This window comes from Ursus americanus, chromosome 8 (genome assembly GCF_024610735.1).
Source record: "Ursus americanus isolate L20-20 chromosome 8, mUrsAme1.1.p, whole genome shotgun sequence".
Classification (NCBI taxonomy): Eukaryota; Metazoa; Chordata; class Mammalia; order Carnivora; family Ursidae; genus Ursus; species Ursus americanus.
In genome coordinates, this window is record NC_142134.1 from 83,245,850 (window position 1) to 83,267,895 (window position 22,046).

The window sequence follows — 22,046 nt, forward strand, 5'->3', positions numbered from 1 at the left end:
ATATCCCCCTGCCCAAGCGGACGCGGTGCCCCCTCTGGGCTGCGGGCAAGGGCACCAGGCTCAGGTGCAGTCCCTCTTCTGCAGTCCCTCCACCCCTCCTGGGGCCTGCAAAGGGCCCGACTCCTTTCCCTCCTTCTCTACCCCCCACTTTCCCTCCCCGTGCTGGAGTCCAGGTCATGCCCAGGTGTCTGGTGGCACCTGGCTTCTCTGCCTTTGGCTTCCACTTGGGTTTGGTCTCTGCATAATCTGGAAGGAGTCCAAGGGCAAGTTCAGAGGTCTGTGGGGCAACCCTCTTCCTCCCTCACACCTGGGAAGGGTAACGCCCATGCCAGCTGCCCTGGTCCCTGCAGGAGCCTCCCTTGGACTCTCTGCTCTCTGACGCACCCATACAACCAGTCCCTGCGTTACAGCTGAGCTGGAGTGTGGGGGCCAGGGGCCTGACCGATGGGGCCATCAGCACTCGTGGTGGCCCCACGACACAGACCTTCCACATGGTCTCCTGGCATCAGTGACTCAGATCCGAGGAACTCGGGGCTGACCCTGCAGATGGGAAATGGCGTCATGGGTACTCAAATTCCCCGGGTGGTGGGTGGCGGCACTGGGCGGAGTGCAGGTGGCAGCAAGGGGCTGGTTGCTATAGCAACAGCAGTGCGTGTGAAGTCTGGGCACCTCTCCCTCTCCCTTGAAAGGGAAGAAAGGAAAGTGAGCTGAGGGCATGTGGGACCGGGGCCTCTCTGGCCACAGGGTGGGCACACAACCTCGTTCTACGTGCTGCAGTCCGACACAAGGCTGGACCAGCTGAAGCCTTCACTTGCTGAGGAATGCGATTTTCAAGGACAGGGACACCCAAGACCTGAGAAGGACTCGGGACAGATGGACAGGAGACCAAGGCTGCTGAGTCCTCTAGTGAGGCCATCACGCCCCCGTGTGACCACATCTGTGCCTGGATCATCCCTCTGCCTCCAGAACCAAAGGGAGGTTAGATTCTGAGACAGCCTCCAGGAAGAGGGAGCCTGGAAGCCTCACAGAGTGGGTCTCGTCCCTGCACAAGTGTGGGACATGCAGCCAGTGCGCTGGGCCAGCCTGAGCCCCTGGAAGGGGGCCCGACTCTGACCTGCTGCTCTCGTGCACGCTCCTGGGACCAGCAGCGCCCGAGGGTCCTGGAAATGCCGTCCTGGCCCCCACCCCAGACAGGCTAGTGAGTCAGACTGAAGTTTTGAGAAGACCCTGGTTTCGCACACATGGGTGTTTCTGAACTTCAGGGGTCTTCTGCAAACAAGAGGTGATGGTGGTCTGGTGGGCAGTTTTCAAACATAACCTGTCACTATGAGGCTTCAGGGCCTCGTGTCCAGGCCCCACATTTAAGCCGGGTCATGGACCCAGAGCCCTTGATGGGGGCGGGAGGTGGGGTCCCCTGAAAAAAAGAACTCAGAATCCGGTTACTGTTATGTGTCCCCAGGTATGTAAGGGGCCCTGTGGCCATTTTCAGGTGAGTGCCCTCAGACCTCCTGGGGGTTACTGGATAATGGCCTTGAACCGATGAGAATGCCTGAAAACCATCAGACACCAACGGGGGCCTGGGGACGTCTGACAGTACATGGGCCCTGGCCAGAGCCTGTGAGCCAAGACCCTTCCTGCTGGGGTTTCTGCAGTCCCCCAAACGTAGGGAGAGGGGTGGCTTCATCCCACGTTGGTTCCCTGACCTGCGCAGGGAAGGCCAGCACAGAAGCCCCCAGGCCCGCCCCTCCCTGCAAGCCAAACCCACCACGTTTCCGGAAACTGCAGAGATCGTTCCAGTAGGACACCTGGAAGCTGCAGGGGGAGGAGGGGTCCTTCTGTGTTCCCACAGAACTCTGTCAGATGCTGTTAGGACAGGGGACGAGCGCACCCCGTGGCCACGGCAGCCATAGCTGAGGTTATGTTTCCTGCAGAGAAGCACACAGTGTGTCTCTCAATACACAGCTAGAAATGCTTCCTTTCTAGCCTCACCGAGGAGGAGGATCAGCGGCAGCTTGCCCTCACACGGTGGGGACCTTCACACGGTGGGGCCGTGAGCGTGCTTCCACCGTTTCCCGATGGCACCCCCTCTCCCAGGCTTAGTAGGATCCTGGGGGATCTTGGTTTGCTTGAGGACATTATGCTGATGGGACCGGGTGTGTGGGGTTAACAGGCACCCCGGATGCCTTAGGCAAAGCCGGGCTGACCACAGGGTGGAAGATAAGCCCCGTCGACGGCCAGGGGCTTCCAGGGCAGTTCCAGGGCCCGGAGGGGAAATGCTGGGATGTCCCATGAAGTAAGGTAAATCAGCGTACCTCACAGCACCCACTTCTAGGAGGCACTAATTTGGGGTGCAGCCCGCACCACGTCTGTGCGTGCTTCTCTAACCAACTTCCCGGGCGTCATGCACCGTTGCAAGAAAAGGCCCCCTGGCACGTCCAGGCATGCCGCGGGCCATCTTGCCACTTGGGAGGACAGCCCATCAGGCCCACGGTGCCCGACACATCTGTGGCAGACAGGCCTCTGGCAGGTGCCAACAAGAGAAACAGCTCTGGCCCAGACTCCTAGCATCCCCGAGCAGGGCCGCTTCCTCCTCGGTCAACATCCGTTATCCATTTGACAACAGCTCTGCGCTCGCTGCTGAGGTCTTGGTAAGGTCTGACCTGACTGACCCAAGTGCCCAGCGAGAACTGAGTACATGCGGTGTTCCGTCCTGAGGTGAGAACACCGGAGGCGGGGCCAAAGCACATTTGCAGGTGAGCTGTATGAACAAGAGGGTCCAGCTCCCCCTCTCCCTCCACCGACCTAGGGCTTTACAAGGGTGCTGGCTGCTGGGAGACACGGTTCATGGGCAAACGTACACATACACCAGTGTCTCTCAGGCGACCAAAGCCAAGGGGACGTCTAGCCCAGCTTGGCTGTGCAAAAGGCAGCACACCAGATGGTGACCAGTTGGCCTGACTCATAAAGCCCAAGACAGGGAGCTTGAGGACAAGGTCTGGGGAGCAGCACAGACTGAGAGTGCTGTCCCACAGAAACACCTCCGTGGATCCGTGGGGCGTCCCCTGCATCTGAGACTCGTCACGGGCCTGTCTGCCATCCCAATGGCAACTCCACGAGCCCAGGTACAAAGAAGCCTGCAGCAGGGGCAGAGCCTGTAAGTGGGCCAATCACACGGACACCCCAACTCTCAGAAAGCCCGACCCCAAACCATCAAAGACCAAAGCTGACCAGTCAGCGTGGTCAGAGAGCGGGGATGCATCAGCAATCTCGTGACAGGCCGACGACGTGGATGTTACAAGCATGGCGGAGACGGTGACTTACCCCTGGGGGCCGAGGGGCACAGCACAGATGTACATCTGCTGTCCTGCTGAATGCCCACTAACTGCCCTGGAGCCACGGTCCCCTCCAAGGGGGCACCCAACCTACCACCGGCACAATGGCAGCGAGCTCACGCTGGGAACTCTAGGCCAACGTGCAAACCACGTGTGTGCTGCTGCTTTGCCAGGAGCCAGAACACACAGAGCCGGGGAGAGGGGAGAGGGGAGAGGGGAGTATCCCCCCTGCCTGAGGAATCTCTGCTCAGCGGGTCTGAAGGTCTTGGCACCCAAGGAAGGACCGAGTCCACCAAGGAACCCAGTCCCCCTCCCATAAGCTGGAAGCAGAGATGGCCCCTCAACCATCAGGGGTCCTCAGGCCACGGACCCACCAGGTAGAGAAGAGGCTGCTTTCCTACTGGGGTGATGGATCCCAACCACCCTGGAGAAATGGAGTCCGTGCTTATTAGGAGCTGAACTCACTCCCCCCCAAATTCTTACGTTGACGTTTTAACCCCCAGTGCCTCCAAACAGAATTGTATTTGGAGACAGGGCCTTCGAGGAGGTGATGAAAGTGCCATCATGAGAGTGGGTGCTACTCCCGCGGGACTGGCGTCCTTGGGAGACGGCAGGAGGACAGAAGGCAGGGAGGAGGCCACTGTCTGCGAGCCCGGGAGAGAGGCCTCGGAAGGAACCAGCCCTGCCCGCACCTTGGTCTCAGACTTCCGGCCTCCGGGGCTGGGACAGAACACACTTCTGTAGTTGGGGCCTTGAGGCTGGCAGGGGGTTGCACTTCGTCACGAGGCCTGAGCCGGCGGAGACAGGGCTTCGTCGGGCAGCAGCACCATGCCTGGAGCCCCTCTGCCCCCTGTACACTAACAGTAGCCAGCAGGTTACAGTGCCCCACAGACGCAAGGGCTGGGCCCCCTGGCACTGAGCCCTAAGGTACCCACACGGGAAAGCAAGCAAAGGAACAGGGGCTGACTGTGGGGTTCAGAGGGAAGCATCATCGCGCGGACTTCTCCCACCCGTGGTAAGGCAGCTGGTGAGACTTGGCGGTCCTCGAGTTTTTGGCGTAGACAGGCTGGCAGGTGTGGGAAGCCAGAGGGGTCGACCGGGCCTCATCTTCCATCTGCCCTTTCAGACCCTTTTAGACCCGCATCGCCTCCCCCAGCCCTAAGCCCAAGGTAGCCCCGGAGGGCGGTGGGGAGAGTGGTATCAAGACCTCCACACCTCCACCCCTGCTCACAGGGCCCCCCAGACTGGCTGCACTCCTGGGCTGAAGGTCTCTGCTTCTCACCAGGTGGCCTTACCACACCTGTCTGTCTTGACCGGTGAGTCCTCCCTCACGTGCTCTGTTGGCCCTGGGTGGGGGGTCAGTGTGGGGAGGATCCTGGGGTCCTGCACTTCCCCATGCAGCCCCCCGCCCACCGTCGCATCTCTGTCAACAGCCCCAGTCATCCTCATCTCAGCATGCCACCTGTCTCCTTCTGGGCTCAGATGTGGAACCAGGATGGCTGTGGGGGCAGGCACGGCTCACAGCTGACACTGTGGGCCTTTTTTGCTGCTGGCCACAGTTGGGGCCAGACAGCCTGGAAGCTCCACCCTACCTCCCACTGGTGGAGTGCAGGGGTCAGCCTGCCTGGGCCTCAGAAGGTGAGTTTCCATCTGTGCTCCAAGCTGATCCAGGTGGGCCCCCTCCTGCTCTGCAGAATGGGCAGGGCACAGGAATGGGGTCCACTGCACCCAGCAATGATGCCAGAGACCCCAGGTAGGCAGGGCAGCCATCCTCATGGCATCTGGACCTGTCTCCCTGTGCCCAGCCTGCCCCCCACCCTGGTTCCCCTGGTGGGAGAAGGCACTCTGAAGAGAAGGGAGGTGGGGAAGGCCATGCTCCAGCCAGATCCTGTGTCTGCCCTCGGCCCGTCCACAAAGGCCAAGCCCAAGACCAAGGAGTGGAAAGGCACTTTAAGGGGTTGAGCAAGATGACAGGAGAGGATGAACAGAGCCGACCGATGGGCCGCTGGTGGTCCAGCCCATCTCGGCTCCTGGCCGCCCAGGTTCATGGGTCAGCACAGCCTCACGGTCACAGGGCAGTGGGGGCCCTCATGGTGCAGGGACCTCCAGGTATCGCACAGGATTCGAGAAGGGGCCTGGCCGGGCCCAGTAGTCCACTGCTCGAACCCGGTAGGAGCCAGAGGTGGCGACAGTGTCTGGGGATGCAAACATACACAGGTGTTTGAGTGCACGCCCCCTTGAACCCACCCCAAACTCCTAGAGCTCCCTAACTCTGGGCTTTGCAAGGCCCTGGACCCCACCCCACGGGACACTGTGCTGAGGCCCAGAAATGGGGCAGCTGAGGGCAGGGCAGAGGGTGACAGGCACACCTGGGCTGAACACAAAGAGGTTAAAGGTTGACGGCTTCCTGCTGACAGGAGCATACACCTCACCGTCCGTGGAGAACTGGATCTCATACGTCCACAGGCACCTGGGGATGGTCAGTCAGGACCAGGGCTGGCGTCCAGGGTAGACTCACAGCCCCTTCCCTGAGCCCTCCCCGGGTTCCTGGCCCTCTTCCGGCCATGATGACAGGCCACACGTGATGAAGAGAGGGGACTGGAGCACAAGTGCCACCTGTCAATGTTCCCTGCAGGTACCCCCACCCCCGATCGAGCAGGCTGGGATGTCTTGGGCCATCTGTGTGGCTGCGAGAACAGCGGGAGTGGGGGTGTGAGCGGTGGAGGTGGGGAGGAGTTGGAGGACCACAGTGGAGGGACCACGTGGGCACTGCAGCCCCAAGGCACCAGGCATAAGCGTGACCAGCAGCTCATACAGGATGGGGATTAGGGGAGTGGCTGTGATGCACTCACGCACTTGGAGCCCACATGCTCATCGGACCAGACCAAAAGCACCTGCCCCCTGGTCAAGGGCAGAGCACGGAGCCGGGTCACCTGCAGGGAGAGGCTCAGTGACTGGGGGGTTGGAGGAGCCTGGGCAGCGGGGTAGGGGGCTGCCACTTGCCTGGCCTGGTGGCTTCTCGGGGCGTGCGCACACGTGCACGAGCAGGAGCGAGGGCAGCCGGAGCTCCAGGCGAAGTGTCAGACGGCCACTGTCAGGGAAGGGGCGTGGCGCCATGACCACCGGGTCCTGGGGACAGGGACTGGTACTCAGGGCCTTGGGATCTCGACAGCCGCCCTGCCCCCACCCCTACCCTGCCCTCGGACCTCCGCTGCGCGCATGCGCCGGAACTCCTCTGCGGAGGGGAAGACCGGCCGGCCGAGGCGCTGCCACTCGCCATGGGGGCTGCAGAGCTGGTTGTCCAGGTACAGCGTGACGTAGACGAGCCCTGCGGAGCCGGACACTGGAGCCACGCCTCGCCGGGCCCACCCCCTGCAGAGCCACCCCTTCCCTGGGACCCCAGCTCACCCGGGGCTGGGGGCACCCCGTGCAGGCGCAGGGTCAAGGAGACACTGCGGTTGGCATGGGCGCTTGTGTCGTCGCTCGCATAGAGCAGCACCGTGGCGCGCCAGGCGTCAAGGGGGCCTGCTGGGCTGTGGGCGCTGGCTAGGACGCCCACCGTGTGGTTGCTGTCCAGCACCGTCCCGGCTTGCGACACCTCCGCGCGGAGCTGCTCGCTGTCTGCAGGGCAGGGGTGGGGTTGTCGCTAGGCGGAACCACAGCCTCCCCGCGCCGCCCTCCCCGGGCCTGGCTTCCCCTCATTCATTCCCCTCCATGAGGGGTCCCGCCCCAGGAGGGCCCAGCCACGTGACCCACTGAGCTGGGGAAGCGGGGCGGGAGGGGCAAGAACCTCCCCTCCCCCCGCAGGGCATATACATCGGTGCTTCCCCAGCCTTGGGGCCTTTGCACAAGCCACAAGGGCCTGGAATGACAGCCCTGCCCGGCCGACCCAGGCCTAGGTCCTGGCCCCGCCCAGGGTGCACCCGGCGGTCTCGTCCGTCTCCGGTCTGGGCGGGCGCAGAGAGGGAGGGGGCTACCCAGCAGGGCCAGCAGCGCCATGGCGGTGAGCACGGGCTTGCGCAGCAGCTGGACGTGCGGCGGACGCGTGGTGTTGACCTGGAAGCGGGCGGTGAGCGTGCGCTGCGTGAAGTAGTGCGGGTGGTAACTCAGGAAGGCGTTGTCGTTGCTCAGGAGCGCGTAGCGCAGCGCGGAGCTGGTGTTGGCCACCAGCAGGTTCTGGTGCTGGGCGATGACCTGCAGGCGTCCGGGCGCTGGAGACCTCCCGGCCACGCGCCCGCACCCTCCCCCCGCGTCAGGAGCCGCTCGTGGGGTAGGGCCTGGGGGCCGGCCTACCTTCACCACCAGGGCCGCGTAGGTCACGTCGGCTCGCCAAGGCTGCGGCAGGGACCAGCCCACCAGCGGGTCCGCTTCGTCGTTGTAAATGGGGGTGTCGGCAAACTTGGGGAAGAGCCGTTGTATCTGCTGCACGGTCGCCTTCTCCTGCTCCAGGATGTAGATGGAACTGCCCGCGCCCTGCGGGGGTTGGCCTCAGGACGACTTCTCGTGACTCTGAGAAGGCGGGGTCCCCTGGCGGGCGGAGGGACAGGGGGCGCGGGGTGGGGGGACGATTGTACCTTCTTGTGGAGGGAGATGTAGTCCAGCCGCACGCCCAGCTCCCCCGTGAAGAAGTTGGTGCCGTTGTGACAGTGCCCCAGGAGGGCCCAGCAGAGCGGGGAGCGTGGCCAGGGGTGGAAGGAGTCCCCGGGGCCGCCCAGGCGCAGCGCCGGGCTAGCAGCCCGCAGACCCTCGGAGCAGGCGTCGTAGTAGTTCAGGAAGCCTGGGTGGGAGGGAACTCAGAGTCCACACCCTGGCGCCCGAGGGGCTGCTCCCGCCCCTTCTCCTCTCACAGGACGCGGGAGGCACCACCCACCTTGCATGGTCATGGACACGTTGTCAAAGTCGTGGTGGTCTGGCTCATTCCATGTCTCGAAGTTCCACTTGGAAACGTGTGAGAGTCCATACCTACCTGCAGAGTGTCCCCACTGTCACCCATGGCCCCCTCACGGGGATGCCAAGCCTATCCCAACTCACAGGGAGGCCTGCCTACTGCTGGATGTTTGGCCGTGACAAGGGTATCTGATTCCATATGAGCCCACTGCACTCTGCCAGGCCTCCTTCCCCATCAGGAGACCCTGGCTCAGGGTTCATAATAGACAAGACCAAGCTCATAGCCTGGGTGGTATGGGAGGAAAGCCTGCCCAGGAGCGCCCACCCTGTCCCTCCAGGACCTGTGCCCTGCCCACCAATGTATCTCCTGGCCAAGAGGGAGACCAGCTCCTTCCACTCAAACACCTGCTGCTTGTCTTCGAAGTTGGTGAAGCGTTTGGAAGGGCTGCCCATCAGCTCAAAGCCTGCAACACATGAAGTGGCCGTCCAGCCCGGGCCCCGCCTGCCCACACAGAGGCCAGTCCTCCACATACAACCACTGAGGACCCAGAGAGGTCAGGTCATGGGGAGGGGACAGGACTAGAGGGCAGAGGGCAGGGCTGGCTGCTTACCTGGGAGGAGCTGGTTCTCCCTGAGAAGATCCAGGTACCCATCCAGATGGGTGAAGTTGTAGCTCAGGCCTTGCCCAGCTGACCCTCTGTAGGACAGGGAATGTCAGGGGAGAGGAAATTGGGCCCCAGGCTGGAACTGTGGCCACATTCAATCAGGTAGAGAGCCTGCAAGGTGCCACATAGGTCTCAGATCCAGACTCCTCAGTGGGTCCCTCCCTTTGGAAAACACCAATGATGGAAGCCTATCAGTCATTCACAGCCTAGTATGAACCAGTGTGCCTGTAGTGGAACCCCACCCCCAAGCCTTCAGGAGCTCAGAACAGCTTTGGGCTCAGGGGTGGCACAGGGCAGGCAGGTCTTTTGGGAAAGGTACAACAGAATGGAGCAGGAGAGAACAAGGCACCCTGAAGACAGCTGACTGTGGAGTGGGGAACCATGGAACAAGAGCCTGGCAGGACCCAGGGGATGCCACACCCTGCTTCTTCACACCTCCTGGAGGCCAGGGCTCCAGATTGGTCTCAACAGACTCCTCTCCCCCTCCCACACTCAGAAAAGGGAGAAGGGCAGCCCCCCACTCAACTACACTCATCCCAGACTGGGGCCCAATTTCCTCCAGGTTCACATTCTGGGAGGAGACAGAAACCAACAGACAACTATTTGAATCTTAGGAACACATCAGATGTACCATGAAGGGGAAGGGACAGGGAGCAAAGGATCAGGCAGGGAGGGCCTCTCTGAGGTAACACCTAAGACCTACCAAGTAGTGAGACAAAGCCAGCAATGAGAATGCCAGGGAACAGATAGGGCAGCATATGCAATGGCCCTGAGGTAGGAGTAAACTTGTGATCAAGCAGCAGAAAGCATGGTGTGGACCTGGAGCAGAACAGGGTGCAGGCTGGACAGACTAGGTCTTTGTGCCCAAGGTGAGGATGGGACCCTGACTCAGAGTGAAATGGGGAGCCCTGTCAGAGATCCAAGGAGAAAAGTGCCATGACTTCGTTTTTAAGAATTTTTTTTGAACAGTTCTAGGTTATAGCAAAGTTGAGAGGGAGGTACAGAGATTTCCCATTCCCCCCTGCACACGGGCACAGCCTTCCCCACCAGCCACATCCACACCGGAGTGGGGCGTCTGTTACGGTGGACGAGCCTCCACGGACACGCCATCATCACCCAGAGTCCACAGACGACGTCAGGGCCACGCCTGGTGGCGCACATTCTGTGGGTCTGGACGAGGGCATCAGGACAGGTGCCCACCCCCGGCCCCCGAATCTCCGTGCTCCACCTGTTCATCCTCCCCCCAACCCCTGACAACCGCTGATCTTGTTACTGTCCTCATAGTGTTCCCTTTTGCCATGATGTTTGGAAAGGTCCCCCGGGAGAGGTGGAGCGCCAGGACGGGGCAGTGGCCACAAAGGCATAGGGAGGAGCTGGAGCAGACGACTTAGGAGGCAGAGGGGACAACATCTGCAGACGGACGGGGGACGTCTCGCACAAGCCTGACTGCGCTCGAGCAGCTAGGCGGGTAGAGGTACAGGCGGCATCCAAGGGTGGACCCAGCACTGGGGGCTGCGTGAGGAAGCTGGTGGCCTTCCGGGGGGGTCGTGCAGGGTTAGCACGGAGCCTGGGGGTGGCCCAGACTGGGGGGTGTTGCCTCGTGAGCAGCACAGGCAGGCGGGCTGGCAGGCACCTCAGGGCTTCCCCTGAGAACATGCCTGCTCCGTCTGTCCGTCGTCGGAGGGAGGGAGGTGGCCAGGGGCAGGAGGCCTGCAATGCGCCCTCTTGTGGCAGCTGGGGAGGAGCGGAGTGGGGTCACCGCAGAATCTGGCCCTGAACAGCTTTTCATCTGTCAACCTCCCCATCCCACGGCACAGCCTGGCTGGCCCGCGGTCATCTCCCTGGACACGGTGAGGACGCGGGTAAGTCAACACCTCCCCACGTCCTTCTCTCCCTCGCCTTGCTTTGTACAGGGTCAAGGCTGAGCCTGCTCGCCTTCGAAGTCCACCCCTGAACCAGGCCAAGCCACCGCACGCGACTGCCTCCTGCTCCCCCCCCGCCCCCCCCGGCCCTGCACTCTGCTTTCCCTCGCTGGCCCCTCTGTGCAAGGGCTGTGTCCTCCTACCTCTGGGACCCAGCAGGACAAGCCTGTGGGCAGCGGGGATCACCTCCCTCACCCGTTTCCCTCCCATCCAAAGGTCACGACTGGTAGCAAAGAAAACTAACAAGCACTTGGGTAAAAATTAAATGTGCACAGCAGACAGTTCCAAAGTCCCACTACTGTGGGAGAGGGGGTGGGCAGGGGTGATGGGGTGACCAAGTGGAAAGTGAAGGCATGTGCAGGGGTTCCAGGCTTTCCCTGCAGCCCAGCCTGCACACACCGGGTGCACAGCAGGCCTCGGATACATGCTGCTCCTGTGCATGGCGTCCTGGGCCAGCGGGTACCACAGGGGAGCCCCAACGCACAGGCATCCCCAGCCTGTCCCCCTAGATGCACAGGAGCGTCCCCTGGCCCAGCCAGCCTCGACAGCTAAGGATACCCTGTGGGCCAATACACCTGTCCCAGGGCCCCAAAGCCCACCTCAGAGATGACCCACGGCCGAGGAACCCCAGGGAGCAGTCCTTGGGCTCCCTCTGCCTGGCCCGGTCAGAGTGAGGATCTGAGAGACCTCATTTAGGGAGGGGGCTGAGCGGTGAGGTGAACTGCAGAGAGGCTTGGGCCTCCACCGACCAGCCTCCGTTCTGCGGCCCTGGAAGGGTCGGAACCTGGGCTCGAGGCCTCCTGCACCTGGCACGTGGGCTGGGGCTGCGGCGGCTGCACAAAGGGCTCATTCACGCGCGCCCCAGCGGCGGCGGTCGGGCTGCACCAAGGCCCCCCACTGCAGGGCCTCAGCGCCTGCGCCGGAGGACAGAGCTGCGACCCGGCCTGGTGAGTGCTCCGGTGCTCTAGTGCGCGGGGGCGTGAGGACCCGGCCGGTGCCGCGCGTGCTCGGCGGTGGGGGTGCCGCGTGGGGGGCGCGCACGGAGGGTGCGCGGGGCGAAGACGCGAGGTGCGCGCTCCCGGAGCAGGAGGATGGGGCGGGGCGGGGAGCGCGGCGCGAGGCCAGCCTGGGGCGCGCGCTCAGAGGGGGACATGTGCGGGGGGGGGGGGGGGGCGCGGCGGGCCGACAGACCCGTCCCCCAAGGGAACCCACAGCCTCGGTCTGAGGATGGGGATGGGAGGGTGTCAGGCTCAGGGCCAGCTGGCGGGAGAGGCCAGTTGCTCTCCATCTTCCCATCCAGCACCCAGCCCCATCGCCCAGCACACCCACGTCTATCTGCCCCTGGCCGTCTAGGAGCCCTCTGTGTCACACAACCCCAAGGGCGCTGAGGTCACCCAGGGGGTTCTCTCACTGCCCCCTTGCCAGCAGCTGGGGCAGGAGATAAAGGTACATGCCCTCCTCAATAGCTACTCTCCCCTCTGCACCCCGAGGAGCACCTATCTGCCCCCAAGAGGGGCCTGAAGCTCTGAGCGGCCAAGGCTCTTGATCAGGGCAAACAGCCCGCCACCAGGGGCCAAGTGGGTCCTCGGCTGGACTTTGTGCGGGGTCGGTGGAGGGAAGACCCTAGGCTGTGTCCTGGGGCGGGAAGACCACTAGGGGCTACGGGGCTACAGCAGCCCCGCGGGATGCGCCCCTTTCCGCACATAATCCTTCAAGATCCCAGGGACGGAAGTCCACCTCAGTTATCCAGTGTAAGAGGTGGGGGACCTGAGATCAGGTTAGTCGTATCATTTGTGGGGCACGAGGGTAATCATCTAAAGCCATCACGTGCCTTCACGCCAGCCATTGCTCACGCGGTGCACCCGCCAGTCATGCCGGTGCCCCCCCCCCCCCAGCAAGAAGGGCGCACCTGGCTGGTACTGCCTCCTGATGCCTGCTGACCCTCCTGCCCTCAGCAACCCACACGCGTGCAAGCGCACACACTTAGCAGCGGCCGCACACCTGCTTTCCACACAAGCACACAGAGCGGAGGCCGAGGATACAGCCGCCCAGTGCCGAGCTGGCCTGTGCTCCGGCGGGGACCAGACCTGTCTCACGGCACAGGAGGGAGGATGGCCAGGGCTGGGGTGAAGAGACCGGCCCCTCCCCCGGCATCCCTCTCCTCCTTGCGTACCCTTGGTTAGTTGTGGGGACCACAGTGACAGGCCCCTGAGCGGAAGGGTCCCCTGCTGCCCGTGCCCTGTCCCAGGACTGGCTGGGCTCGTGGGCCTTCCGCCTCCCCCAAGGACCCCAGAATCCAAGCATCCTGCTCCAGCCACTGGGTGTCCTCGCCCACCCTGTCCCACACCGGGGGCCCAACTGGGAGCTTATCAAGAGGCCCACACAATTGTGAGTCCCTGATTACAGCACAACTCCCTGGAGTAGCCGCTCAGGTAACACTGGTTGGGGGGAAACCCATGACTCAGCAAACTCCGGGGTAAATAATTTAACCGCAAGCCCAGCTGGCCAAGCAGTCAGATGGTCACCACGGAGCACTGCCCGCGGTGGGCGCCACACCTGCCGTGACCTGGCTCCTGGCTCCAGCTCTGCGCCAGACCCCTGCTGCCCACACTCCCCCACCGGCCAACAGAAGCCAGAGCCCAGCCGGCCGGCAGACTCCGGCCCCGAAGGGCTGACAGGCCAGCTGCCTCGCTACGCTCCAGTCCACCAAGCCTGCGAGGGCCTCCCTCAGGTAAGATCATCCCGGGGCCCTGCTGCAGGACCGTGACATCCCCCGGCGACAGGAGAGGCCAGCTCTCTGGGTGACGGGGAGGAGGGTCTCTTTGAGGGCCCTCAGGCACAAGGCAGATGTTGTTTAAACAGTCCTCGCTCTACACACCTGGACTCTGGGGGCTCGGCGGGGGGAGACGCCTGTGCGCTGAGGTCTTCCCAGGAAGGAAACACACCTCGGTGTCCTTCTGGAGCTCATGGGGGCTGTGCAAAGCCGTCTTCCACACCCCGGGGAGACTCCAGGCCCTGTGTCCTGGGCCCAGGGTGAGAAGGCAAGAGCAGGCTGGGCCCTGGAAGGCCAGCTGCCGTTGGGACACAAGGGGCAGTCCCACACTTGTGGAATGTAATCACACACCTGGGAAAGGGTACCCCACAATCCCGGGAGCCGGACGGAGGACACATGCCAGTCACCTCAACTTCCCTCCCAGCTGGCCGCCGCCGAGATCCCTCTCCCAAAGCACGTCCCAGGAATTCTGCCACAAGGACCAAGGGGTGGCCAGCGCCGCCCTCCCCAGCACAGATTTGGGGTCCCAGTATCTCCAAGGTTCACTGGGGGCATCAGGAAGCCCTCCTCCTCCAAGCCCATGGTACAGAGGTGATGGAAGGACTGCCAGAGGGGACCGTGGTGGTTTGGATGGGAGATGGAGGGGCCTGTGCCTGCGTGGGGAAGTGGACAGTGAGCAGGGGAGCCGGGCTGGGCCACGCGTAGGGCTGGGTCTCTGCACTGGCCTCTGACCCCAGCAGTGACGCCCACCTCCTTTGCAGGTTTTCCCTGGGAGTGTGGCAGACCGGGATGGACGTGTCCACCGAGCGCGTGCCCCAGGGCGGGGGACCGGTGCTGGTCCGCCGGCGGTCCCCGGTGCCCCTGGGCCTGCGTGAGATGCTCAAAGCCAGGCTGTGGCAGAGCTGCACGTGCAGCACGCAAAGGGCCTGGGCGCTCCTGCAGGGTCTGCTGCCCGCCACACGCTGGCTGTGCCAGTACCGCCCGCGGGAGGCCCTGGCGGGCGACGTCATGTCCGGGCTGGTCATCGGCATCATCCTGGTACCACAGGCCATCGCCTACTCCCTGCTGGCTGGACTGCAGCCAATCTACAGTCTGTACACGTCCTTCTTCGCAAACCTCATCTACTTTCTCATGGGCACCTCGCACCACGTCTCCGTGGGCATCTTCAGCCTGCTCTGCCTCATGGTGGGCCAGGTGGTGGACCGCGAGCTGCTGCTGGCTGGCTTCGGCCCCGCCCAGGACGGCCCCGGGCCCAGGGACAACGGCAGCAGCACCAACGCCTCAGCCACCATCGCGCGGCTCAGGCCGCAGGACTGCGAGCAAGACTGCTATGCTATCCGCGTCGCCACGGCCCTCACGCTGGTGGCTGGGATTTACCAGGTGAGGGGCCGACCAGGTGGGGTTCTGCCGAGCGGGGAGCGGGCCCCTCCGGGGCTCACTGCCCACACAGAAGGGCCAAGTGCAGGGCAGGGCAGGGTCAGGGCCTCCGAGGACGGTGAGTTTAACCAGCAAGGACAGGACAGAACAGGCAGAAGTGGGCACGGGGTGGCATCCCAGGACGGGGGCACCCGAGGGTCTGACGGCACCCCGGAACAGGGTCCCTGTCCAGCTAGCAGCGGCCTGGACAGGAATAGTTGGCTGGAGGGCGGCTCAGCTCCAGACGTCCCTGACTGGCCCGCACAGCTCCCCTGCGTTTCCTGTCCCAGGCGGGACCCCGAGAGGCTGCCTCTCTTCCTGCAGCCTCCCCACACCCAGGGCTCTCCTGAACCAGGCCTGTCCTGTCCACCCCAATGTCACACCCTCCCAGGGGGCCCAGGTGTCCCAGGAGGGGGTCAGCGCCCCTCGCAGGACGGGAGAAAGGAGCTGCTTTCCGATGCCCGGAGCCTGCATGCATGAAAGAACAAGAAACGAGCATACGAGGCCATGTGTGCACCTCCAGTGTCCGCTGTGCCATGTGCGCGGGCACACGTGCGTGCAGGGGACTCTGGGCAGTCCATCCGGGAAATAAGCAGCAGCGATGAAGGGGTGTTAGGCTCTGTGCTGCGGCCACCCCTCAGCCATACCAGGCAGCCTGCTGCCCTGACCACACTCTGTCCACAGGTCCTCATGGGCATCCTCCGGCTGGGCTTCGTGTCCGCCTACCTCTCACAGCCGCTGCTCGATGGCTTTGCCATGGGGGCCTCGGTGACCATCTTGACCTCCCAGCTGAGGCACCTGCTAGGTGTGCAGATCCCACGGCACCAAGGGCCAGGCATGGTGGTCAGCACGTGGCTGAGCCTGCTGCGTAACGCTGGGCAGGCCAACCTGTGCGACGTGGTCACCAGTGCCACGTGCCTGGCCGTGCTGCTGGCCGGCAAGGAGCTCTCCGACCGCTGCCGGCACCGCCTGAAGGTGCCACTGCCCACGGAGCTACTGGTCATCGTGGCGGCCACGCTCGTGTCCCACTTCGGACAGCTCCGCCAACGCTTTGGCTCTAGCGTGGCTGGTGACATCCCCACTGGTTTCGTGGCCCCCCGGGTGCCAGACCCTGGGCTGATGCGGCGTGTGGTGCTGGATGCCGTGCCCCTGGCCCTCGTGGGCTCGGCCTTCTCCATCTCTCTGGCAGAGATGTTCGCCCGGAGCCACGGCTACTCCGTGAGGCCCAACCAGGAGCTGCTGGCCGTGGGCTGCTGCAACGTGCTGCCTGCCTTTTTCCACTGCTACGTCACCAGCGCCGCCCTGTCCAAGAGCCTGGTGAAGACGGCCACCGGCTGCCGCACGCAGCTGTCCAGCGTGGTCAGCGCCTCTGTGGTGCTGCTGGTGCTGCTGGCCCTGGCACCGCTGTTCCGGGACCTGCAGCGCTGCGTGCTGGCCTGTGTCATCGTCGTCAGCCTGCGGGGCGCCCTGCGCAAGGTGAGGGACGTCCCGCAGCTGTGGCGGCTCAGCCCCGTGGACGCGCTGGTCTGGGTGGCCACGGCAGCCACCTGTGTGCTGGTCAGCGTCGAGGTCGGGCTGCTGGCCGGCGTCCTCCTGTCTCTGCTCAGCCTGGCTGGCCGCACGCAGCGCCCGCGAGCCACCCTGCTCGCTCAGATTGGGGACTCCGGCTTCTATGAGGACGCCGCGGAGTTTGAGGGCCTGGTCCCGGAGCCTGGGGTGCGGATATTCCGCTTTGGGGGGCCGCTCTACTACGCCAACAAGGACTTCTTCCTGCGGTCACTCTACAGCCTCACGGGGCTGGATGCAGGGCGCGCGGCCACCAGGAGGAAGCAGAGGGGCCTGGAGGCGAGGCTCACTGAGGGAGACCCTGTTGAGGGCGTGGACCCAGTGACCAGCACGGCTGCACTGGTGCCCACGGCGGCCAGCTTCCATGCCGTGGTCATCGACTGTGCTCCACTGCTGTTCCTGGACGCGGCCGGTGTGGCCGCACTGCAGGACCTGCGCCGAGACTACGGGGCCCTGGGCATCACCCTGCTCCTGGCCTGCTGCAGCCCCTTGGTGAGGGACACCCTGAGGAGAGGCGGCTTCCTGGGGGAGGACCGGGGGGACGTGGCCGAGGAGGGGCAGCTCTTCCACAGTGTGCACAGCGCCGTGCAGGGGGCCCGAGCCCGCCACAGGGCGCTGGCAGCCACGGACTCCGCCCTCTAGCCGAGTGGGCACCAACACCGATCCCCACAACCCCTCCAAGAGTGACGCTGTGCCCCTCCCGCCTGAAGGACCCAGGGAACACACAGAGGACCCCGACACTTGAACATCCAAGAGCTGCACCTTTGAAACGAACCGCACAGTGGCCCGCGTGCTGTGTGTCCGCGTCTTATTGGGTGTCACCGCCTTATTGGAACAAGGCCCCGAGGCCATCAAGGTGCCAACGGGATACTGGTCTCTTGGCCTGCCCAGTCCCAGTCCCACGGGCGAGAGGCAGCAGCTCTGGCCAGGGGCCCGAGGGTCTCTGTGTCTCCGGAAGTCTTCCAAACACACACCTAAGTGTTCCTTACGTCTCATGCCTTGGCTGGGCTGAGCTTTGCAGGGCCAAAGGGGGGGTGACCAATACAACATCAGCCCAGCCCTGGGGCAGTGCCTGGTCGCGGGCAAAGCCTGACCCACGAGCACATGGCGCGAGGTATGTGGGTGCACACTCGCTGGTGCCAGGTCCAGCCACAACGCTGGCGCAGCACCCAGCACAGCCCCACACGGCCTCCTCCACACAGGACGCCCTGCCGGGAAGTGTGAGGGCAACAGCTTCTGAGAGCAGGACCCCCCTCCCTACCGCCCCCACTGCGATCCTGAGACCAGGATGTGGTCCTCTACTCAGCCTCGGTCTTCACCTCCATAAAGGGGCCCTGCCAGCTGTCCCCATCACTCACCTGGCTGTGATGAGCTCCAGCAGCCAGTGGGTCCGGACCTGCTCAATGCCACCATGAGGGACAGCACCCACATAGGCCAGGTTGAGATGCTGGTCCCAGCTGAGGTCATATTGGTCAGCCTGGCTGTGAGGCAGTGGGGGGCTGGGAACAGAACAAGGGGGATGGGGCATAAGTCCCCATGGACAGGGCCCAGGATTGCCCAGGACACCCGTCTCCAGCAGCTGGACTGGGGAGTGCCTGCCAATGAATGTTATTGTCCCTGATGTAATAAAATTCCTAACACCAGGAATGTTATGAAGTCTCACGTTTATGGAAATCAGGGGCTCCCCGAGGAGAGAGGACCACATCCCAATACCCTGCTCCTTCCCCCTTTAGCCAGGTGATCTCAGCCAGAAGCAGGCCACACAGAGGGTGGGAGACACAGGGGTGTGTCTGAGACACAGGGAGCTGGGGAACAGGTCCCACGACAGGGATGTCTGACATCACTGCAGCTGCCCTCTCGGGAGGGCCCTGGTCTGCAGCAAAGAGCAGTGTCCTGGGCCACTGCCCCAGGCAGCCACCAGGCAAGCTCAGGGCCTGTCCGCAGGCCTCCACCTCACAGGGCACCCACTCAGAAAAACCCTCGTGGCACCCAAAACACCACCTGGAGCCCCCCCGACAGAGAAAAACCCCAGTCTGACTGAAGGCGGACCCGAGAGGAAGGAGTAGGCCGGCCAGGGACGGTTAGGGGTTGGGCGGCCTCGCTCACATCGGAGAGCCTAAGGCGCGCCATGGGCCTGGGGGCCCAAGGGTCTCTCCAATGCAACCAGGGAGTCCAGGAAGCCCACGGGCAGGGAGCGCGTCCGGGCTCGGGAGGAAAGCGCGGCGGGATGGAGGAGAGATGGGCCTCTCGGGCCTCAGTTTCCCCGCGCGGAGCGCTCACCAGAAGCCGGTGCTCCTCCAGAAGGGCCGCAGGGGCCGCACCGTGCGGGCCGCGTCCACGAGCACTAGGTGCGGGGCCTCTGCCAGGGCCCGGGGCGCGGCCAGCAGCGCGGCCAGCAGCGCGAGCAGCGGGGCGCGGGGGCGCGGGGCCCGCATGGCCGAGCGCGGGGGCGCGGGGTGGAGTGCACGGTCCCCGCAGGCCCAGAGGGTCCCCTGCGCTCCGGGAGCCCAGGTCTGCGCAGCGCCGGCCGGTTCCGCCTCCGGGTCGCACGCCACGTGACCGCCGCTGCGCGAGGCGGGGGGGCGGGAGGTGGGCCGGGTCTGGATGGGTTCTCGGAACCCGGGCGCGGCGGGGCGGGGCCGGCGAGTGGGCGGGGGCTAAGGGGGGTACCCGCCGGGCTCCAGCCTGGGTAGTCCTGGAACTCTGCCCCTGCGTGGCTCGGTCCTCCCAGGCCGAAGGCAGTACCCGCGGGCCCTGCTCCCCGGCTCCTGCAAGAGCGCTCCGCCGTCCCGGGGCCTGAGTGTGAGCCGTTGTCTGGTTCATGCTTCGGAGGATCGCCCCGGAGGCTGGGGAGCAGCCTAATGCACGGGTCGGGCGGCTACCTGATGGCTCCGACCTGCCATGGCTGGACAGTGGGCACAGGTGGTCGGATGTGGGACACGTTTGGTACATGAGCGCTAGGACCGCGGGTGGACTGGATGCAGGGGGCGGGAGGGAAGGAGCAGAGTCAAAGGTGAGCCCCTGGGGTATGGACTTGGCACAGCCAAGTGACAAGGAGCAGGTGTGGTCAGGGCACAAGCTGGCTTGGACAGACAGCAGGGTGGCCTGGCATGCGTGTGGGGGGAACTGGCCTTGTGCACACAAGCCCCGCACGTCCTTCGGCACTGTGTCTTCTGCAATCCGACGTTTCAGCACACTGCGAAGAGTCTGGGTGCCGGCACCCTCCTGCGCGAAACAGCAGAACCCCATCCCTGGAGGCCGCCTATGGACCAGTCCCTCAGGTTAGTGACAGGAACAGTACTTGCAGAGATGAGAGCTGGGGATTTTCTAGAAGTGTTGGAAGATACCCGCCACAGAATCAAGAAGTGAGGGGAAGCCCAAGAGGAAAGGCGCAAAGAAGCTGCCCCATGCACATCGTTGTGAAGGGCTGAAACCAAAGACCAACGAGGTGTCTTCCAAGCTCACTGACTTTTCCACAGAAGCAGCTGAAACCAATACACAATGAAATGAAAACGTCAAAGTCCTGGGAATACACAACTGGTAAGCTAGAAATCTGAATCCAGCAAGAAGTGTACTTCAAAAGAGGAGGTCAGGCAAAGACCTCGTGGAGAATGGACTCTGGGGGCATTGGTCACCATTGGCGCTTACCTAAGGAGACGGTACCTGGTGCCCCCCAAGCAGAATGATCCAGCACAGCCCGGGGGTACAGGAAGAGTATGCCATATATGAACCTAATGAGGAGTGGTTTGTAAAACCATAAGGTGACGTCTTCTGGGGCTGCGGTACACCAGAGAATTGACATGCATGGCAGTAACACAGAAGTTGGGAGCGACGTAAATGCACCGTGACCGGCCATCCCACAGCGGCGTCCGTGGCCCTAATCCTGGGACCTCTGAGTGTGACCCTGCGTGCTGGAGGGACTTGCAGGTGTGATTAAGGGAAAGATCCTGAGATGGAGAGATAATCCCGGATGATCCCAGTGGGCCCTCAGTGTCAGCACAGCGTCCCTGTGGGGGAGGCAGAGGGAGACTTGACACGGGAGCGGCCATGTAAAGACCTTAGAAGAGAGAGAGATTCGGAGATTGCTCTACGACGTGCACTCAGTATTTGCTTTAACCAGGTGTGCAGGGATGGTAAGACACACACACAGAAATGATTGCTGTGAAGGGTCCCAAGAAACAGGAAGCCGGGCACTGCGTCCCCGGCCACACAGGGACACGAGGGGTGGGGAGGGATCAGCAAAGAGCCTCATGACGCGTCTCCATTACACAGAGGCTGAACGCATCTCCCCTTCAGTACAGGGAAGGACCGTGGGAAAGCTTTTCAGGTTGCTGTGAGGTGAGAGTTGGGCAAAGGGCCCTTAATTAAGGGGGCTGAAGGCCTGGGGCAAGATACTCAACTAGGGGTCCCTTGACTGGACTGGGATGTGAAGAGGAATTGTTTAAGAAGACCATTGCGTCCCTCAGTGAAACTGGTTCTGCGGACCGTCTCAGGGACGTGGAAGTTTCAAGACATGTGTCTTGGTTCCTGTGTGAGTAACGTTTGTAACTCCAAAGGGTAAGTGTGTCTTAGTCAGGACTCATATTGTGGCCTTAGTATATCTGGAGACGTGCGCAATGTTAAGTTATATTTTTGGCATCTGTGAGGCAAGAGATCCCCAGCATTCTTGCCTCTGAAGGGCACGGTTTTTAGGCAATGGCCTGACAGTGCATCGTCCGTGTGAAGACGGGCCGTTGTTGCCCAGAGCATCCCCCACTCAGACCACCTGCGTGAAGTTGGGCTAAAGTGCCGGCCGTGGGTCCTGTCCGCGCTCGGGGACGTCCTGGCAGCATCGCTCCACTGGGCTTGGTCACACATGGTGGCTGGAGGTGCCGTTCACACGGCCTGCCTGCCCCCGAGGCCCCAAGTCCCGAGGGGCTCCCAGGCAGCCAGGGGCCTGGGGAAGAATGTGTTGCCAGCGGGACCCAACAGGACTAAAAGCGGTTGGAGCCCCGTGTCCTAACGAGTGTGTCCCAGGAATCCCCTTGGAGGAGGGCGCCATCTTGGAGAGAGGAGGCTGGGCCAGGATCTCGTCTGGCGGAAGGCGCGCTGGGGGACGGTGGCACGCCCGTGGGCAGCCTGAAGCGGTGTGCCGTGTCCCTGCAGGTGTGGAAGTAGCTACGGCGGATGAGCTGCTGGAATAGCGCAGAGCTGGACATTTCAGCCCCCAGTAAGAGCAAAATACTGACTAGTCGGCTGGATACAATTTTAGTGATATTGGGTACTAGGTGTGGGGCCCCTAATGGGGGGGCCACATCATCGGGTTGTGGTGATGCTCCTAATTTTTCCAGGCGAAAGAACAGGCAAAATCAGGCCTGTATCTTCTCCCCTCTTCTTCTTCTTTTTCTTCTTTCTGGTTTTAGGCTTTTTACTCCTGCCTCTGCTGACAGGAGGAAACTGGGAGGGAAGGGCCTGCAGGAGCCCCCCTGGGACGGCTCCAGTCCCA

The 22,046-nt window shown here is 63.2% G+C and overlaps 2 protein-coding genes across 12 annotated transcripts; one reads left to right on the forward strand and one right to left on the reverse strand.

Moving 5' to 3' along the window:
• Positions 1 to 5,267: 5,267 nt before the first annotated feature.
• IDUA (alpha-L-iduronidase) lies at positions 5,268 to 18,281 on the reverse strand. 7 transcript variants are annotated; one of them, XM_045774747.2, is made up of 13 exons: positions 17,920 to 18,227; positions 8,831 to 8,916; positions 8,576 to 8,683; positions 8,203 to 8,298; positions 7,907 to 8,109; positions 7,626 to 7,805; positions 7,310 to 7,526; positions 6,741 to 6,953; positions 6,539 to 6,660; positions 6,336 to 6,461; positions 6,189 to 6,265; positions 5,702 to 5,802; positions 5,268 to 5,527 (listed from the first exon to the last, which is right to left on the reverse strand). In XM_045774747.2, the coding sequence occupies exons 1-13, from the start codon at positions 18,087 to 18,089 to the stop codon at positions 5,421 to 5,423; spliced, it is 1,806 nt and encodes a 601-aa protein (XP_045630703.2). In that variant the 5' UTR covers positions 18,090 to 18,227; the 3' UTR covers positions 5,268 to 5,420. The 7 variants fall into 7 exon arrangements, 5 of the variants coding, with proteins under 5 accessions (XP_045630703.2, XP_087720502.1, XP_087720501.1 ...); XR_006775732.2 differs by having other exon boundaries at positions 5,394 to 5,527; positions 6,185 to 6,265; positions 17,920 to 18,254; XM_087864376.1 differs by lacking the exon at positions 7,310 to 7,526 and having other exon boundaries at positions 7,626 to 7,794; positions 17,920 to 18,281.
• SLC26A1 (solute carrier family 26 member 1) lies at positions 10,914 to 18,213 on the forward strand. 5 transcript variants are annotated; one of them, XM_045774744.2, is made up of 5 exons: positions 10,914 to 11,753; positions 12,762 to 13,537; positions 14,004 to 14,170; positions 14,341 to 14,959; positions 15,680 to 18,213. In XM_045774744.2, exons 3-5 carry the CDS (start codon positions 14,160 to 14,162, stop codon positions 17,201 to 17,203), a joined length of 2,154 nt encoding a protein of 717 aa, XP_045630700.2. In that variant the 5' UTR covers positions 10,914 to 11,753; positions 12,762 to 13,537; positions 14,004 to 14,159; the 3' UTR covers positions 17,204 to 18,213. The 5 variants fall into 5 exon arrangements, with proteins under 5 accessions (XP_045630700.2, XP_087720500.1, XP_045630698.2 ...); XM_045774742.2 differs by lacking the exon at positions 10,914 to 11,753 and adding an exon at positions 13,669 to 13,839 and having other exon boundaries at positions 13,206 to 13,537; XM_087864374.1 differs by lacking the exon at positions 14,004 to 14,170 and having other exon boundaries at positions 10,915 to 11,753.
• Positions 18,282 to 22,046: the final 3,765 nt, after the last annotated feature.

What these genes read in the sequence shown, in the direction of transcription:
- IDUA (XM_045774747.2), bottom strand. Translation starts at nt 18,089, where the DNA reads ATGCCCCATCCCCCTTGTTCTGTTCCCAGCCCCCCACTGCCTCACAGC. An exon ending in ACGCGGCCCTGGTGGTGAAG is followed by an intron (nt 7,527 to 7,625) that starts GTAGGCCGGCCC and finishes GGACGCCTGCAG; the next exon opens with GTCATCGCCCAGCACCAGAA. An exon ending in CCTCTTTGTGTTCAGCCCAG is followed by an intron (nt 5,528 to 5,701) that starts GTGTGCCTGTCA and finishes TTGCATCCCCAG; the next exon opens with ACACTGTCGCCACCTCTGGC.
- SLC26A1 (XM_045774744.2), top strand. An exon ending in TGGTGGCTGGGATTTACCAG is followed by an intron (nt 14,960 to 15,679) that starts GTGAGGGGCCGA and finishes CTCTGTCCACAG; the next exon opens with GTCCTCATGGGCATCCTCCG.